Raw genomic sequence first — 20,171 nt, 5'->3', positions numbered from 1 at the left:
TTATTGAAGAACTCAGTATTTTGACTCTTCTAAAGACCTGCGTTTCCAAAGTCTGCCTCTGCTTGCTTTTACCTGAGCTTCTCCTTAGTCTACAATTTATTGGGCTTTTACATATTGCAAGGCCTGAAAGCTACCTCTGAACCATCTACAACGGGTGGCTGTTTTAACAACACTTGCTAGAAAGCTCTGTTGCAAGAGGTCACTTTCAGCTGCCACTTCGTATACTTGCCCTCAGGGAGCAAGTCTGTTCCTTGAAATCACTGAAGAATATATTTTTGATGTTATGTATTGAAAATACAGTTCTTTGCTACTAGAAAGAAAAAATGGGAAAAAAAGTTTCCAACTCTCAACAGAAATCAGAAAGAATGAAATCTGACATAAATAGCACAGCAAGATATCTAGTATCTTGAACTTTTTGCTGTGTAATGAAAAGATGATCTAATTTGCTCACAGTATGTCTCATTATTCATACCCACTACTTATATGATCAGTGTAATTTCCAAACATCAAATAACATGTATTTGTGTATATTAAGATGACACTTTGAATGGTGTATATCGAGAAGGCATTTTGAGGATGGGGAAGAAAAGTTCACGACTCCAGTGAAAGTAAACATCTCTTCTTAAAGCTGAACAAAAGCAGATTTAGTAGATAGTGTGGTGGAATATAGCCAGTATATGTGTGTGTTGTGGGGGGGGGCAATATCAAGATAACTAATTTTCCAACAGCAAATGTACTATTTTGCAAATTTTCTTTCAATGTGCAGTTTTAATATATTTTCTATATTAGACTTGTGAAAATATTCTTATTTTAGATAAGGAATAAATGTGCTACTACTCGAAATCTCACCATTGTTTAGAAACATAATCATAACTTTTCAATACAATGAACTCCACTAGCTGCTCATATCAGTGTCATCAAATCAGAAACATTTTAGTTTGTATACAACTGGAATTCTACAGAAGTATCAGAGCCTGTGTCAAATTAAACATTTGCATTCTTTTTTTTTTTTTTTTTTTTTTTTTTTGCGGGGGTGGGGGGGGAGTGTTAAATAAACTTCCTTTACTTCCTGTGCTGTTTAAATGAGTAGAACTTCTTTTGAAGAAGAACTATCTAAATGCCGGTATGTCACTTTTGCAGCTGTGCCTACAGGTACTGCTCTCAGCATCTAATGTTTCTCCAGCAATTCTTCAATAACCCTAATCACACTCTTTTTAAGATTTAGTAACTCATGGATGTGAAACATCCAGTTCAGTATGAACTAAACAGGTCAGTATGTTTATTAGGTACAGACAGGCAAATCCTTTCAATTATAATTGCTCATCTAGAATACAGAGGAAAAACTTCAAGAAACATTGCAAGGTGATCTTGATTGCTCTGAAAAGACAAGAAAAACATGTTCCTGCTTACCATGCAGAGGGGAAAAAAAAAAAAAAAAAAACGTATTCCAAAGTTCTGGAGATATCTGAATGCTGAACTTCAAAACAGACAAGGTTATTTGTATCATAACTTTTTCCTTATTTGTCTCTGCACTCTCCAGAAGACAAATGAATGGAAAGCATGAAAAGATTAAGCAAATACAATGACAAACATACAGAAATAAACTTGCCATTTTAAACTGATAAAGCATTATGACTTTACATACCTTTCTGTCTGGCTTTAGCTATTACTTCTATGTGTTTCATTGCTGCCTTGAGCATTTTCTTTGTTACAACAGTTGGGACATCCACCTAAAGAGAAGTTTCAAAACAGCAATTGTTTTATTTTTTCACCCAAATTTATTCAAGAAAACAACTTCTAGACATATTAATTTGATTATATGACCCCATTCTAATCATAAAATTAACCCTCTAGAAACAAAAAACTAATTCGTTAGAAAAAGTGACAATATACTCATTTTCTGAGCAAGATATACAACAGTATTTGCAACTAAGTGTCATAAACTGAATTGTTAACACATTTATTGTTCACTGGTTCGCACTGCAATTCTTCCATTGCAAGTAATACAGTAATACAGTAATACAGCTTGATTCCTAAGTCAGTGTAAATGAAGCCTAGTTCTACATGAAGATTTGACCGCTCACAAAAGCAAGTTAATTACATTTTGCTTCTAGCCCTTGTGTACCTTACCATCAAGAATCATATCTCAATAAGAACAAACAACAAAATGAAACCCTCCTCTCTGTCCATGTATAGGTGGACATGTCTCAACCCAGATGATGGCAGAAGAACCAAGAGAGAATTCTTGAGTTACTAAGTCAGGACCACTGTTAGTGCCAACAACACTACTACATGCACATCACATGGTCCTTATAAAAAACAAAATGTAACTTATTTGTATGCTTTCTTTATGTATTATTTAATCAAAGATATTAGCTATGTTCCTGTGTTTATACTTTCCTTGGTTGTGAAAATGAAAGAAGTATGGAATAACTCAGGTGCAAAGGGACCTCTGAAGGTCTCTAGTCTAACCTCTTGCCCAAAACAGGGTCAGATGCAAGATCAAACCAGGGCTACAAGGTTACTAGGGATACAGCCTGAAATCAGAGCTGTATCCAGCTGTGTCCTGAAAACCTACAAAGATGGAGACGGTCATCTCCTGACAGATCAAGTGCTCCAGTAGTCTAAAGAGTGCCAAATCTCAATAGACTGGATCTGCATCTCTTAATACAGCCCAGAATATTATTGGTCATCTTCGCTGCCAATGCAAACTGCTTGCTCATGTTCAGGTTGTTGTCCACTCTGAGACCTAGGTCCTTCTCAGCAGAGCTGCTCCCCAGCCAGTCCATCCCTAGCCTGTACAGTTTCAAGCCATTCCCTCCCATATGTATGAGTTTGCATAGAAAATTATCTTGAAACAGAGTTACACATTGCACGCCCTCTACTTCAAGCAAGAACAAAAGATGTCTCAGAGGAGTAGAAACAATCAATTTTAAGTATTCAAAACCTAAGACTTCTGGACAAGTTTCTTTCCTAATAGTTTATCCCTCATCAAGATCAAGCCTAATAAAGACCTTAAGTACCAAAACAGAAGCACAAATTTATGTCTTGCCAGAAAAGTAAGGAAAAGGTATAACTGCAAAGGCCACCACAGCCCAGAGAACTGTTTCTATGCTTTCATATAAGTTGAATAGCATCTATTTCTGCATAGTCTCCTGTAGTATTTGAGATGTACAGCTACTATCTCGTCAGCTCAGACAAGCAAGTAGTACAGACTACAACTGCCTATAAGTAATTAAATTAAGGTCAGCTCCAGTTTGTAAGCAAAAAAGTAGGAGTCTTTTTTCCATCAATGCAAACTCCTGTCATTTGGGACCGACATATCAGCGCTAGATTTAATAAAGAGGAAGTTTGTTATGAAACTCAGGGAGAAAGGAGTATGTATTCTTGTATAGTAAGTCCAAGAGCACAGCAAGTAAATTTTTATCGACATTATGCTAGAACCTATCTTTTCATTAAAAGAAACAAACAAAAAAAAGAAATCAAATTCAGGGCCATCCATACTACAACTTACAAAGCAAAACCCCTTCACTTTCCCTTAACTAAACATACCAAACTCAGACACGGCCACAGCAAGAAAATTCTAGAATAGGTTGAAGCACACAGTGGGGAGGAAGCGGATCTGCATTTTAATGATATTTAAGAGTAGACTGATCTTAAGTGCTTGTTACTTTTTTCAAACAACCGCACCTCAAAAAGAAAAAGAAAAAAAGGAAAAAAAAAGTGGCTGCCTAGGCAGAAAAGAAAAGAAAAAGAAAAGAAAAGAAACTGTCGGAAACAAATAATCCCCCCAAAGATTTTTTTTCTCTGAAAAAGTTTGTAATTTTAAGTCTTAATCAATAAGGATAGATTCTTTGACTTGCACATCTAGTCTCATTTCTAAGCATATTTTCATTAGTATATGCATCATAGCTATTAATTCAGGCTGTCTCAATCTGTGTAGTGGGAGTATGCGCATGCATACAAACACTTTAGCTGAGCAGAAAAGGTATGGGCTGAAAAATATAGTATAGCACGAGACACCACATTCTATTGCAAGGTGGATGGAGCATACCAAATTTCAGCTCTGTTCCAAAATACGAGGTTGTTATGAGTACCATGTTGTCTGAAATGTTTATAGCACTTGATACAAAGAGACAAAATAAATATTACGTAGCATGTATACAAATAAACCTATCTGTAATGAGAAATGCACTTTAGTGATATTCTTTATGTTTTTGTAGCTCCCCCAACAGTGTTTAATACCTTCACAGTTAGAATGTCTTTGAATTGTTGTTGCCTATATTCTCTAGCCAGATATACAAAACTGAATATATTATTTATATTTTGCTACTGACCAAGGCAAATACAGAAAATTATTACTTTGTTTAAATTCACACTGGATGGTAAAAAATGATACAGTTCATCTAAGACAACAGAATTGATACCTTATTACAAGATCAGTAAAGGAGGCATAGTCCCAACATCCTTATTTTCTGGATTAACAATAGATTTACAAACATTTCAAGTATCAACTGTATGCATTACAACTACAAATTAAATTTTAGGACTTGATCTGTACTTTCACTTTGGCAGATTTACTTTGGTTTCACACCTCCATAATGTCTGCACTACCCAGAACATTTACTAATTTTCCTACACATTAGCTTTAAAAGCAACACGGTTGAATTACAATAAAGTCATCTGGATTTGATAGACAGCAAGAACAGAATCAGGCTATTAATCAGTCATGATAGAGTACATTTACAACTTGTAGATCAGGAAATATTGCTGTTACTAAGGAGGGGAAAAAAAAGTCACAAACACACACACTTATGGTAGCAGTTCCAACAGAGAGGCCAACACTGAGTAAATCTGGAAACTGAGTTATCATCTTTTCCTGCTTAGAACAGCCAGAAATTTAGAAGCAATTCCTGTAAAACAGGCTTGATGCACTTTAGCAGAGATCATCATGGTGTATGTTCTAATATATTAAACACAGTTAACAGCTAACTTACATCTTTAAAATCTAGTTTTTAGAACTTTTTGTAAGAACCAGGTTAGCATATGACTCATATCTATTCTAATTCCTACAGCAAGCTATTCACTTACTTACAATCTCTGATTTATAAACAATATAACGACCTTGACTGCATTCAAAGAATCCAGACAGCAAGAAGCCATGAAGACACATACACTTTTAAACATGGTCCAATAATTCTTTTCTGTAATTCTCAAAATTATTTCTACTTGGATTAAGGCACTAATAGACATCTAGAAGACCATTCCAAGATTTTAAAAATGCCTTGCACTGCTATCAGAAAGATCTTCACTTACAAGAATCTTCAAAGACAGTTTACAACCAGGAACAGATTAAGGTGCAAAAGGAGGGCATAGATGAGCACAAAGAGGAAACTTTTTAGAAAACTGCCTACACTGGCTAAAACATTGTTTTTAAAATCATAATTTAAAAAAGGATTAAAGAATCATTTAGCTAGCAATGTTATTTCAAATGGAAAAAAAAAGTTAATACTTCTAAGCCACTTTACCTTGTGAATTCTCCGAACTAATACAGATACAAAAAAACGCAGCGTGCCTCTCAGTTCATCTACAGAGGATTCATCATCAGTAATATTTCTGCAGAGGTATAAAACAAGTCATGTAAGAAAACAGAAGAAAATATTATTTGTATATTAATCCAACCACAACACATCCAGTACTCCTAAAAGCTGGAATAAGAACATTCAGTTGTGACATTTCAACACACATTTATCAAAATGAAAACCACTGAGTGAGGCCAGAGAGTGACCAATCTGAGCAAAAACAAAAAATACATAGCATTCCCAGTAGGTCTGCACATGCAGCAATGGCTTAAGAAGAATGTCTGAACGTAACTTGCAATTATATACTGATTTATGCTCTATTAATAAACATCTGCATAACTTTGACAAAGTGATATTATCTAACTCAGTTTCTACATATATGAAAACAATGACTGTTTCCTCATTCAGTGTCATGTAGTGAGTCTGAATTAATAACTGCAAGGCCTTTGGAAAAAAGTAGTACTGCAAGCATGTATTACAACTAAGCTAGTCAAAATTGGATTTTCCATAATACCTATTCCAGGACCTTCAGTATTCCAAGATTTCAAATAATTTTGTTTTAGGTATGGATTTGGCTACGTTAACTTTATTTTTTGTTTAAGCTTTATTACAAAGTTGATAGTTTCTCATCTAACTTTCAAAGAAATGGAATACATCCCTAGTATTTCAGGTGAGCTTCTTCCAATAGAAAACTTATACCAGTACTTTATCCAACACGTTCCAATTCTTGGAGGCCACTTCACAACACATTTCCTCCCCCGTTCCCTCCTGCCCCTCCAAAAAAATTTGGGTCTATTTCTAGTCTAAATAGAAATGCCCATTTCCTAGAAGGAAAAAAAAAAAAAAAAAAAAAAAAGAAAAAAGAAAGCACAGGAAACTGGTAAAAGTTGGTCTGTATATATTAAAATTAAAATATGTTAATGACAATATTTACTTCTTGAAAAGTTTCATTTTACAAAGCTGTAAAACTCTTTACTACTCAAAGAAAGAAAGAGAATCTCAACCTATAGCTGACTGGAAGAGATTTGAAATTATTTAACATGGTTAGTGCTTGGAAATAAATAAAATTAAAGAATTTGAAACAGACTACCAAATCACGGAGTTAAAATATCATCTAACTCATAATCTGGCTTTCCAGCTTCCAACTGCGGCAACACAGCATTTTCAGTGGAAAATCATGAAATCATGTAAAAAAATATTTTAAGTTGATTAAGGATAGAAGAACACCTAACTCTATGTTGTTTTCAATAAACTAAATAAAAATGGCAGGTATATTTAAGTCTTAAATGCAACTAAATTGAGTGAAAAAAGAGACGATAGTATTCTTCAATATGCAACAGAAAGAAAAAGATGTACCAGCATTTAAGTCTATATGGACATTAGAATATGAGTAAAGTTATTGATAAAATTGTATTATAATAGCTGAGCAATGATACACCAAAGAAAGCTAGATCCTGCTTTGGCTAATGACCACATGTAAAAGCCATTATAGCTTTCAATAATATATGAGCTTTATTTGTATTAAATGCAACTGTCATTTATATTTAAAAAAGTTCAGTGCAAGATACAACAATATGTTTGAAAAATACTTATTTTATGCCCATAACATATTATATTATCAAGCATCCATTTTTTTTAAAGCAGTGTTAGCCTGGGTTACATAGCACCCAAACGCATATTGAAGGTGAACTGTTAGCTACAGACACTGGTGACCTGATCATGAAGGTATATAACTAATTGAATAGATTCACAGAATCAGTAAGGTTGAGAAGGGACCTCTGGAGATCATCTAGTCCAATCCCCCTGCTCAGCAGGGTCACATAGAGCATGTTAAGACAGGGTTGCATCCAGGCAGGCCTTGAAGATCTCCAGAGAAGGAGACTCCACAACCTCTCTGGGCAACCTGTGCCAGTGCTCCGTCACTCTCACAGTGAAGACATTCCCCCTCACGGTCAGGCAGAACTTCCTGTGCTTCAGTTTCTGCCCATTGCCTCTTGTCCTGTCACATGGGGTAGCTGAAAAGAGTTTGTCCCCGTCCCCTTGACACCCTCCCTTCAGGTACTTGTACACACTGATAAGATCCCTCCTCAGTCTTCTCTTCCCCGGGCTGAAGAGGCCCAGCTCTCGCAGCCGTTCCTCATAGGGCTGGTGCTCCAGCCCTCTGATCATCTTCATAGCCCTATGCTGCCTCTCTCCAGTAGCTCCATGTCTCTCTTGTAGTGGGGAGCCCAGAACTGGACACAGTACTCCAGATGAGGCCTCCCCAGGGCTGAGTAAGGGGCAGGATCACCTCCCTCGACCTGCTCGCAACACACTTACCAATGCACCCCAGGAGACCATTAGCCTTCTTGGCCACATTGCTGGCTCATGGTCAATCTGTCATCCACCAGCACTCCCAGGTCCTTCTCTGCAGAGCTGCTCTCCAGAAGGTCAGCCCCAGCCTGTACTGGTGCCTAGGGTTACTCTTCCCTAGGTGCAGGACTCTGCACTTAGCCTAGTTGAACCTCAGGAGGTTCCTCTCCGCCCAGCTCTCACTGGCCAGGTCTCTCTGACTGGCAGCACAGCCCTCAGGTGTATCAGCCACTCCTCCCAGCTTGGGATCATCAGCAAACTTGCTGAGGAGGCACTCTGTCCCCTCATCCAGGTCACTGATGAAGAAGTTGAACAGGATGGGAGCCAGTCCTGAGCCCTGGGGGTGCCACTAGCCACAGGCCTCCAACTAGACTCCACGCCACTGATGACGACCCTCTCTGAGCTCTGCCTTTCAGCCAGTTCTCAATCCACCTCACTCTCCACTCGTCTAACCCACACTTCCTGAGTTTCTCTAGGAGGATGTTATGGGAGACAGTGTCAAAAGCCTTGCTGAAGTCAAGGTGCACAATGTTCACTGCTCTCTCCTCATCTACCCAGCCAGTCACTCCATCATAGAAGGCTGTAAGACTGGTTAAGCAGGATTTCCCCATGGTGAATCCATCCTGGCTACTCCTGATCACCTTCTTTTCCTCCATATGTCTGGAGATGACATCCAGAATGAGCTGTTCCATTGTCTTTTCAGGGATGGAGGTGAGGTGAGGCTGACCGGCCTATAGTTTCCTGGGTCCTCCTTCTTGCCCTTCTTGAAGACTGGAGTGACACTGGCTTTCTTCCAGTCCTCAGGCACCTCTCCAGTTCTCCAGGACCTTTCCAAGATGATGGAGAGCAGCCTGGCAACAACATCTGCCAGCTCCCTCAGGACCCGTGGGTGCATCTCATCCGGGCCCATGGATCTGTGGATGTCTAGGCTGCCCAGAAGGTCTCTAATCCTATCCTCCTCAACCAAAGGAAAGTCTTCCCTTCTCTGGACTTTCTCCCTCATGTGCAAGCTCTGGGATTCCTGAGGGCTGCCCTTAGCAGCAAAGACTGAAGCAAAGAAGGCATTCAGTAATTCTGCCTTCTCTGCATCCTCCGTCACCAGGGCCACCGCCCCATTCAGTAGTGGGCCCACATTTTCCCTAGTCCTCCTCTTGCTGCTAATGTATTTGAAGCCGCCCTTCCTGTTGTCCTTAACATCCCTTGCCAGACTCAATTACAACTGGGCCTTAGCCTTCCTTGCTGCATCTCTACATACTCTGGCTGCATTCCTATAATTCTCCCAAGTAGCCTGGTCCCTCTTCCACAGTCTGCGTTTTTTCTTCTTCTTTCTGAATTTGGCCAAGAGCTCCTTGCTCATCCATGCAGGTCTCCTGCCCCTCTTGCTGCACCTTTTACTCATAGGGATGCACCGCTCTTGAGCTTGGAGGAAGTGATGTCTGAATAGTAGCCAGCTGTCCTGGACCCCCCTTCCTTCTAGGGCCTTAACCCATGAGACTCCACCAATTAGGTCTCTGAAGAGCCCAAAGTCCGCTCTCCTGAAGTCTAGGGTTGCAATCCTGCTTGTTGCCTTACTTCTTTCCTGCCGGATCCTGAACTCCACCATCTCAGAGGTGCATAAAAAAAACACCTCAAAGAGAGCAGCCTGCTTCCTGTATGGGATACAACCATCATCTCACTGCAAATCAAAGCGGACAAGAATACTGTAGGAGGCAGTTTGGTTTGGTTTAAGATAAACAGCTGACATTTTGGAAGCAAAATGGTTAGCAAATACTGTTCTACCCTATCGAAGGGAGCCAAGGGATTAGCAAACAAATCGTACAGTTGTATTATTAATATCTGACAGTGAATAAGATACGTGAAGTAATTTGGACCAAGAAGTTGTTATTTTATTGACACTTGACAACCAGCATTTTGGCTAATTCTACTTGGACAAGACTTCATGACACGTACTTTATAGAGACATTCTTTTAATCAGTAGCAGACTAAAGACTGGTTAAAAGAACATCAAGAACCTGTAAAATCCCAAATCTCTAGTGACACAATGGAATGTCAAAACAACTTGCTTGGAAACATTTTAAAAATTGGCTGCATTTTGCCAGAATTTTTAAGGAAGAACTTAAAAACACAACAGTAAGTATAATGGAGGTATCTGCTAAAATAAAAAGGCTTGATCAGTTAATTTTAAACAGGTACTGAGTCAAATGTCTCAAAAAAGATACACCCAACTGCTATTGCATGCAAAGTCTTATGGGATCTACTATAAGTGAAATCATGTACAAATACTGGAGGGATTTTTTAATCTGACAATTAATCTTTGAGTTGGCCAAATTTCATAAGAAAATAAGCTGCAAGATGAAAAAAAACGTAAGGCTATGGTTTGTAATTCACCACAACTCTTGATTTTTAAATTATATTACTTTCATTTAAAATAGAAGCAATTCCATGTCTAGAATCAGGGTTTTTAGTCACCATCAAGGAAAAGGTTTCAGAGTAATACATTACAAAAATGTGGCAATTACCCATATTACATTAGAATTCAGAGAATTGTTGTTGCAGTGGCACCAATGGCCAAAAAACTCAGTAGGCACAAAGGAATGATTCAAATTTTAAACTCGTCTATTTAAAATGAAATATAAGTTGGTATAAATAAGATATTACCTAGTCTTTTTGTATAGCATACGTATAAGCAATCGACTCAGTCTGCTATTTTGTAGCTCTGCAAACTGATTACTTACAACTATACACTATTTTTTCTTATATAATTGGAAACTTTTTAAAAAAACTAAATTGAAATATGACTGGTAGACTGGTACAAATTCTTTGAAAAAATACCAAACCAGAAATACATGTAGATGTAAGTACATACGTCACTACATTTTACTTACTAATCTCTATTCCCCTAAGCTAATATGAATTTATTCTCAGTAATTTCTAAATTTTAACCTGCTAATAAAGTATCACAAATACTAACACAGTGTACAGATGAAAAACTTAAAATACATAGTGTTTCCCTGCTCACAGCACTTTATTTCTGGAGCAGTAAATTCTATGATTTTATCTCATGACAACGATTCCTTGTAAGCATCACACACACTGTGCTTCTAGGTCAGACACACTGCTGCATGCTACAAGACAGCATCAGTTTGCAGAACATTAGGGGAAAAAGAAAAAAGTCTGCATAAGCCATTGCATTCACTTGAAAGTGGGTCAGCTGGTATAAAGAACTGTGCCCAGACATCTCTAAAAAGGAAAGCAGCAAAAACAGTCTTTTATCAGCCTAATCTCGTAAGTCTGGCTTGCCTGCTGGCGGTTACTACCCACATAGCTAGCTAAGCACAGTCTGGATGAAGAGGTTTCTGATCTGGCTCTGTGAAGAATTAGCTGGGATCAGTGAGGTTTCTTTAGTTCAGAAACAACATTTCATGAATGCAGCTATCCTTTCTCCAGAGTCAGAACAGATAAGCAAACAGTGTAGCCACCCCTATGGAAAAAGCCAGAACTAAAATACTCTATAGGACAAACCTCAAGTAGCTACATACACACATAGTTTAGGCCTCCCTGCACTGCTCTTCATGGAATTATGGGAAAGCACAGAAACATTTGAAATACACTACAGGGAATGAGATCAGATCTGATATTACTAGTTTTAAGCTGAAACTAGTAAACCTTTCAGGACTAAGCTACCTCCTGCAGAATTAATCAGATAATACTGTGCTGTAGCTCATTGCACTCCTTAGTATTTCAGGTTCACAGAAAGCTTACTAGGTCTGATCAGTATGGCAGGAATTTGTAGAACTAGCTCAAATCTGGAGATGCAGCCATAGAAAAAACAAAGACACAGTGCAGAAACATCCATGCAGCTCAGTAGGAGGTAAGATATGGCAGAACCTGTTAGTGCAAGGCTCAGTCTGGTTCCATACCAAGTATCTTTCACATTGCACTGCTAATTGTACATATTACTACGGTGTACACACTATATGGTGTATGCTTGGCCACATCTGGAGTTGTCTAGTGTCCAGTTCTGGGCTCCCCAGTACGAGGGAGACATGGAACTACTCAAGAGTCCCACATAGGCCTAGGAAGATGATCAGACAACTGCAGCATCTCTCTTATGAGGAAAGGCTGTGAGAGCTGGGCCTGCTTAGCCTGGAGAAGAGAAGACTGAGGGAGGATCCTACTTTCTACAAATACCTTAAGGGAGAGTGTCAAGAGGATGCGTCCGGACTCTTTTCAGTGGTGCCGTACGACAGAACAAGAGGCACAAACTGAAACACAGGAAGTTCTACTTCAATATAAGGAAAAACTTATTTCCTGTGAGAGTGACGGAGCACTGGAATAGGTTGCCCAGAGAGTTGTGGAGTCACCTTCCCTGGAGATCTTCAAACCATGCCTGGATGTGATCCTGTGCAATGTGCTCTAGGTGACCTTGCTTGAGCAGGGGCATTGGACTAGATGATCTACAGAGATTCCTTTCAACCTCAACCATTCTGTGATTCAGTAAAGTGACTTTCATCAGCTTGGAACCTGGAGATGGATGTATGTAATATGTGGAGCACCTGTTTCCCTGTCAGTCCAAAACATGAAAATTTGGAATTGATTGCCCACCAGCCAAAAAATCCTGTCTAATTTGAAATTATAAAATTATGAAGTTATGTAATACTGAAGACGGCTCCCTTACATTTGTTACTTTATCAAACAGCTCAACGAAACTCCTCTAATTTTCTATACTTGAAAGTTAAAAAGCTAGAGTTTTCCAAATGGATGATTCACAATAAACGGTGCTCAAGCTCCCTCTGCTGTTTGCAGAAGCAGCTAGATTCTTCAAAGTATTTACTCATCATATAACTAAAATAGATGTAGACGCACACACTGATCAGCCACAATTAAAAAACAGTCAGGCAAAAAGTCTGCCCAGGAAATTTTAGATGCCACAGAGTTAGGGACAAAACTGAACCTGTCCATTCAATGAAAAAGTCAAATTCAGAATTAAGGTAAAATGTTGTTTTACTTCTGTTTTATTCCATTTTAAATTTAATTTTAAATGTTGAAATAACACATTAATCCCTGCAGGTTCAGTTAAAACAGATTTTTTTAAAATTTCCTATGAAATACTAATTAATACATAGAATTACAAGGTAGAAAAAAACTCATATAGGTCATTATCTTTTATTTATATATTGCTTTGAAGTTATTTACACAATACTGCTCAACTGAGTCTAGCCTAACTACCCACAACCTTAAAATGAGGCAAATCAACAGCTGCTCTGCAAAGAGGTAACATGTATTTAGAATAGTCTTTCTATATCAATTAGAAGTGGAATTTTTATTTTTAAAATACTTAATCATACAGTTTAAGATAAAATAAAAAAATATGGGAAAGATCAGAAGATTGTCTCTGATCCGGATATATATATATATATATATATATATATATATATTTTTGAGCTTTCACACAGGGTTTAAGCAAGCCACGCATATCTCCAAGTAAGAGTTATTAGGAAATGCATATATGAAAAAGAAATAATCTAGAAGTGTTTTTAGTATCAAATACAAATTTCAGAACAATCGCTACCATTTATAAATCATAAAAAATTTGTTCTACTGCAAATAAGAGGCACTGACATGATGAAATTTATATACTTAAAGGAATGCTTTATGTTTTATTTAAAAAGAAATGCTTGTTTTCAGATGTTTCTTTCTAGAACAGTGTACTGAGTGAGGCCTATGTTATTCAAAAACAGTAACTTCTATGGAAAGCTCATACCTGTACCATGGATAAATGAAGTTTTCCAGCACCAGCTCAAGCACCTGTGCAGAACAAAAACAGTAACATTATAAAAATGAAATTTATCACAAATCCTTGTTAGAAGTATTAAAACAAAACAAGTACCTTTCAAATCTCACAGAATATAATTTGTATAACATAAAACTCTTAGGTATAAATATATAGTGCTACTGTGACATCAATCATTTTGCATAATGAACAGTACTCTGGACAAATAGTAATAAACTTATGGTTTCATCAGATCTCACATGAAACAGCTGCCACTGCTACTACAGACAGTAGTAGTATGGTGCTCATTCTGTTAGGCAACTACTACAAAAAAAATGTAATCTTTCTTCCAACAGCCTCTCCTTGATTTTTCAAGATCAGTTCCACTCTTTTCTGTTACAGCATGTAGTATCCTGCATTCACCCGAATCTCCATCTTTTCTGACTCTCCTCCACCCTACAGTCCATACTACATGCTCATCACTCTTCCCCCAAGAAAGCAAACAAAAGAAGAATACTAAAAAGAAACTTCTATAAAAGCCATTCCCCTTTCTCCAAACCAAGCAGGCATCACGCACAGTTTTCAGCAAAGCCTATCTTACTGTCCAGCCATCTCCTGGAGCCCTAGAGTGCTTCCAAAACCCATGCCTCACACGTGCCACCATGGCTTTCTCTTTCTTATCCCTAGCCCCTGCAAATGCCATCTGCATGGATGTCTATAAGAAAGTCTCTCCACTCCATCTTTTTCAAACCTGTTCCTCACAGGCCAGGCCCATGGTTGCCTTTCCCATGTCGGAAAACCTCAGTTCCTTGGCAGGACATAGTACTGTTGCACCCATGCCACCGGCATGCCCTGGCTCAATTTGGCTTTCAGTGACACAGCAGGAAGGGAGGGAGGGAACACAATTGTGCCTGTTCCACCAACAGCTGCTACCATAATACACATAAGATGTACTGTGAGCAAAACTGTAGCTTTGGCACATCTCCTTACACAACAGTTTCAAGTACCTTTTACATTTCTTGCATGATGATTAACGAAGAGAAACTTTTGGAGGGACGGGGAAACAGGAGATAGTGCCAAGAAAAAGATGGGAGAAAGGAAAAGGATGAGGGACATTTGCTTGAGATCTCTTCTTCACTATAACAACAGGATATACTCTGTGTATCTTCTCCTGTAACAACCTGTTCCTCAATTACAGTCATTACTTTGGAGATCAGTTGACCTCCAGCAACATCAATGCTGATCAAGGGTACTAAGAAAGAATGAGTTGTGCCACTATATATGGCTATTATGTCATATTCTGTAGAGAAAAGATCTTGAAATAAAAAGTCACAGTTTTCAAAGAAAAATATAAAATGTGTTTGAAAGTAAAGTTGAATGTAATGGAGGATAATAAAAGCATCATTTACAAAAATAAGTATTACTCTTCTTAGAAGATTTGCTGCATATGTGTACTGAGGATGTACGCACTGCAAGGATTCAAGCACATTACATAGATTTGTGCTATCTTTAGGGCCTTTGCTCTACTCATGATGTACACAAGTAAGGTTAGTAAAACACACACCATGGCCTTTTTAAATTCTCAATTTTTAGACTTGAGTAGTTGATGGAGCATTCTTTTTCTATCTTCACTACTGAAATAGTCTACTCAAATTTGATTAGGTACCTTCTTTTCTCCGATTATTTCATTTCAGGGATTTTCCTCCTCCCTCTCTTTTTAAAAGTCAAGGAGATTTCCCACACAAACATCCTTTCCTTCTTCTTCGACAACTTTGTATGGTCCACAGCACAGACATCTAAACTCATCCATGTCTTTTCTCTCTCTCTTTTTTCTTGTTTTAGGTTTTTCCATCCAGCCTAAGACTTTTATTAAGCAATCTCAGAACTAAAGCTTTCCTGAAATAGTGAAATTTTAATATGATCACATGTGATAATGCATGGATGCACAGGCTATTTTTCTTTTCCTTATGTCGTATTTCCATTAAAAGCAGAGGTTTGAAAAGGCAAATCCTTTACTTCAAGACAGAAAAAGATCAGGAAATGCCAAAGAACCTTCTTCAGAAGCTAATCTTCACAGAATAGGAGGCAGATCAAATCTAGCTTCAGACTGAGAAAACATTACCTTAACAGTCATTAACGGCAACGGAACAGAGCACTTTGGACTCAATGCCATCCATAGCACTGCCAATATATAAAACAGCAACTTATTCTAGAAGTCTCAGTCTAACAGGTACTGCAACTTTGTTTTCCTTCATCTAGAGTTTCTACAAAACAGTCCTCTTTCAGGGCTCAAACCACAGGCTCTCCCAAATAAAGTGCCTTTTAAGAGGAAAAACCTGCAGAAAAATCCATACTGGGCATCTGCTTGGGGGTCCTTTCTCTTTCTTCCTCTGCTTTTGCCCTGCACTTCAAGAGCAACCACAGCAAATCACCTCCACTTTGGACTGAAAAGTGCACTTGGACAGCCTTCAAGAATAAGCCATTGTACTCAGTGTGAGTATAATGTGCTCCTCTTCAAAGAGGTTTCTTTTATCTATGGTTACTTTTGGGGGACAGAAAGCCTGTCCATCAGGTACATGTCACTGCAATTTCACTTCATCAACCGCTAACATAACTTGTTGATGCTCTCTTAACGTACACTTCTGAGGCTTCTGAAGTTGTTAGAAGAATTATTTCTAACAAGAAGTGACCTTGTTTTCAGTGTTAACTAAGCCAAAAACTTTTGTTTCTGAGATTGATTTTCCTGTAGTTATTACCTCAGCAAGGAAAGTGGGGGGGGGGGAGGGAGGGAGGCAAGACCTGATGGCCCATCCCACCTTCTGAATAAGGTCTCCTCGAGATTCACCCTATGTTTGTTACTGACTTCCACATGAGCTATTTCACAGACTTGATAGTGTTCCTCCTAATCTCTTCTATTTCCCAATACACACCTTAAGTTAGGGCTCTCCTATATTATTTAGGTAGGGGGTATGTATTACTTACACAGCACAAAGCCATGTAGACAATCCCAGTAGACAAAGTCCCAAAGGCACAGAGGCTGACCAGATAACTATCTTAAAATACCCTTGAAGTCCAGATGACACAGCTTAGAACACTGGTAAAAACACATTCTGCTAGAGCTCAAGTTACCTATATGGCCTTAACAAAAACACCTTGATGCCGGACATGCAGAATGCAGTCCCACAAAGTTCTGTTTGCACATTTTCTAAACACACAGCACTTTAGTTACATATGATGCTCTGTTACTCCAAGATGTAACACTGAAACTGAGAGAGACAACGTGAAATCACTCATACTCCAAAATACAAGCACTCAAGGGATAATAAGCAACTAGGCAATTATTTGCCAGTAATGAGAATTCAAGGCATACAATTCATATGGACTTTCCCTATGAACCCGATGAGTCTTCCAGATATTAGCGTAATTCTATAGCTCAGAAAAAAAAAAATGTAACACCATCCACTATTTTCTTAGGAAGCACCAAGAAAGCAGTACATATGTACTGTCTTCTGGTCCTGCAACATCAGATATATCATCTAAGCTCAACCGTTCGCCCTGCTCACGTGCACCAACAGAGGAGACATGACAACATCTCAAAGAGTACTAGTTAACAAGACTTAATTTCCTTTTCTGTTAGGCTTTAAATGAAATGACTCATCATTTGTATTTAAAACTAAAGAGTAAAACTTATCTGTTTCTCAAATATTTTGGAAAATGACTGGTTCTCTATGTATGTACAATTTTTAATTGGAGAGAGATCAAAAGTGTAAAATCAAATGCAGCAGGTAACAGAGTAAGAAACAGCTGAAGAAAGAACACAGAGAATTTATTTCCCAGCAAACAATGCAATAATGTAAGGTATTCAGTCTACTACTGCTACGACAAGCTTTCTGTGGACGGCCGTAGAATCAACTCCAGTTCCCAAGAGGAAAAACTATGACAGCTGAGTGATTAATGATTCAGTAGCAGGACAGACCTACCAGGCTGGATTTGACTGCAAAGCAAAAAGGATTTGAAAAGCAAAGCACAACTAACAAGAAAAGCCTTAACAGACAGTACAATTAGATGACCAAGACTGTGATCCTGAGGGCAGAACAAGCCTTTCCCAGTAAGAAAGAATGCAGGCCAGTGTGCAGCTACAAGAGTTCTGGATTGTCGAGGAGCATGTTGAAGATAGTAGCTAACTTCTTGTCATTCATTTTTCCAGCAATGTATGGAAAGATTAAAATTACTTTCATAAATAATGAAAATTCTGGTTGCATACAAAAAGCAAGAACCTGAGAATCTGAAAATTAATGAAAATTTTATGAGATCAAACACCCTGTTCCATTAACTTTTTTTTTGTGATGCTGAGCAAGAAAACCAGTTAGCTTTCTTTTCTAAATATTACATATATTTGATTTGCAACAATTAAACCTAAACTGCTCCCCATACAGCAAAATTAAACTGTAGGTAAAGAACCAAATCCACTATACTCAATACTGCATTATTGTAATACTGAGAATTCAATTCTCCTTTATCCAATCTGTAACACTTAAAAGCATACTTAAAACTGACCAATAGAAATCATATTTAATTCAAAATTAAAAAAATATTTGGAAAACTAAGATAAAGCACAAAGATTAAAAACACCGCAAACAGTTATACTTAGGTCATTACACTATTTTTGTGCAGGACACAGCCCAAAATATCAAATACTGACAGACCCATGGCTAAGGCAGTTTAGATTTCAACTATAACAATAACTATACCTGAAGATGGGGGAAAAGGTCAAGCACAGGCTTTACTTACTGTTTTAAACCATTTATAGGAGCTAGATAAGCAAAACAAGGTTGCAAAAGCATTAAGAAATAGTAAAATGGGACAAACTGCCACCACAATCCAAGACATAAAAAAATCTGTATTTGTAAGGAAAACCTGAATTTCTTCTAATTTAAGTTAGTCTGTAAGCACTTGAAAACACAAGCATTAAGAATACAAGACTTGTTCAAATTAGAAACACTAGAAAATGAGAATGGTGCTAAAATTCTTCAACCTGCAAAAGAAGAACTAATTAGAAAAAACAAATGTTCTTAATCCCAGAATTATTCTAAATAATTTGAAGAATCCACTTTTTCAGCACTCCTGCTGTGCACATCTTTAAAGCCTCATTAATCTTAATTCAGTATCAGTTTCCTCCTAATGTCTGATAAACCCAAAAAAGAAAATAAGAATAATGTCTCTTTCCAACCCAAAGCATGTTATCCAGTTCCAGGCACACATTAAATGCTGCATCCCCAGGGTGGATGATCAGGAAGATTATTGTGTGCAGAACTTCAGCTACTCTCTTAACTAGCACAAGAGGGTTGCAACAGGCAATCAATCCAGTGGAATTTCTTATTCCAAGCAGTATAGAAAGTGGAAATAGTGACTCAGGTGTATCAACAGAGTCTACATGGGACCAAAGATTATCACCTTGTCTCACTGCCCCAGGACTGCCAGAACTTTGGTCTGACACTTCCTTCTATTTAAGCACCCAAAGAAAAGAAAGAAATGAGAAGCGTGGCATAGAGATATGAAAGCTATGTGTAAACTGCTAAGTAAGGTGGGACAAGGACGTGCCACTGAAGTGAAAAAACACTTTGGTAAAAACCAAACTACAGTAATAGCTAACAAATATAAAAATGCCAGTGTGCTGCAATACATTTTAAAGATCTGTCTTAGAAAATAACTACGGTATCTATTCACATTTCTTCTATAAATAACGTACAAAAAAAATTTTTAAAGCATTAATTCTCATTTAAGCTACTGCATCTTTTAGGGGAAAAAGAAAAGTTTAACAGAAAACTTTCCAGTCCTTCCACATTTATCACATTCTTTGGCAAATGGTCACAGTTATTCACCATCTAAATTTACATGAATAATAATACTTCACATTTTACTTCAAAACAATAGTTTTTTATAAAAATAAACCTCTTTAAATAGTATGAAGTGATAGTGTATTTTAATAAACTTGGGCTTACACTTGTATGAAAAAAATTGAATAGATTCAATAATTTTAAAACAATAAAAGTTTGCTTCTGAAATTACAGAGGAAGTCACAACATTAAACCAAAGGAAGCTACCACACTGCTGACGTGATGTTTTTAAACATTCCTCAGCTGTCCATTCCTCTCTTTCCTTCAGGTTTTCATCCTTTTACCACTTCTGCTATGGAGAGAGATCAAAAGTATAACGACCCACAATTGAATTGAAGTTATTAGCTTATACTGCAGAGATAGCTCTGACCTAGTATGTTGGATTGTTGATAGCGGGAGCTGATACATAAGAATGTGCTCCCTTCTAACATGTTATTTATTTGTTGTTTTATCACAGAACTCCAAAGTTAAAATTCTGAATAAATGAAATTAAGCTACACAAGTAACTGTGTATTCTTCTAGCTCTGAAGAAAGACATTGGCAACTGAATAGACAATTCTGTATTTC

At 37.7% G+C, this 20,171-nt stretch overlaps 1 protein-coding gene across 4 annotated transcripts in view; it reads right to left on the bottom strand.

Annotated features, from left to right (window-relative positions):
• The window catches only part of SNX14 (sorting nexin 14), a 59,724-nt gene that overhangs the window by 37,035 nt on the left and 2,518 nt on the right, over positions 1–20,171 (bottom strand). For all 4 annotated transcript variants that reach the window (XM_062572787.1, XM_062572788.1, XM_062572789.1 and 1 more), the window contains exons 5-7: positions 13,699–13,742; positions 5,529–5,616; positions 1,646–1,730 (exon numbers count right to left, since the gene is read on the bottom strand). In XM_062572787.1, the coding sequence (XP_062428771.1) occupies positions 1,646–1,730; positions 5,529–5,616; positions 13,699–13,742 (217 nt within the window). The remainder of the gene's footprint in view (positions 1–1,645; positions 1,731–5,528; positions 5,617–13,698; positions 13,743–20,171) is intronic.

Source organism: Rhea pennata, chromosome 3, assembly GCF_028389875.1.
Source record: "Rhea pennata isolate bPtePen1 chromosome 3, bPtePen1.pri, whole genome shotgun sequence".
Lineage (NCBI taxonomy): Eukaryota > Metazoa > Chordata > Aves > Rheiformes > Rheidae > Rhea > Rhea pennata.
Note: the sequence above shows the minus strand (reverse complement) of the source record. Positions and strands in the feature narration are given on the sequence as shown.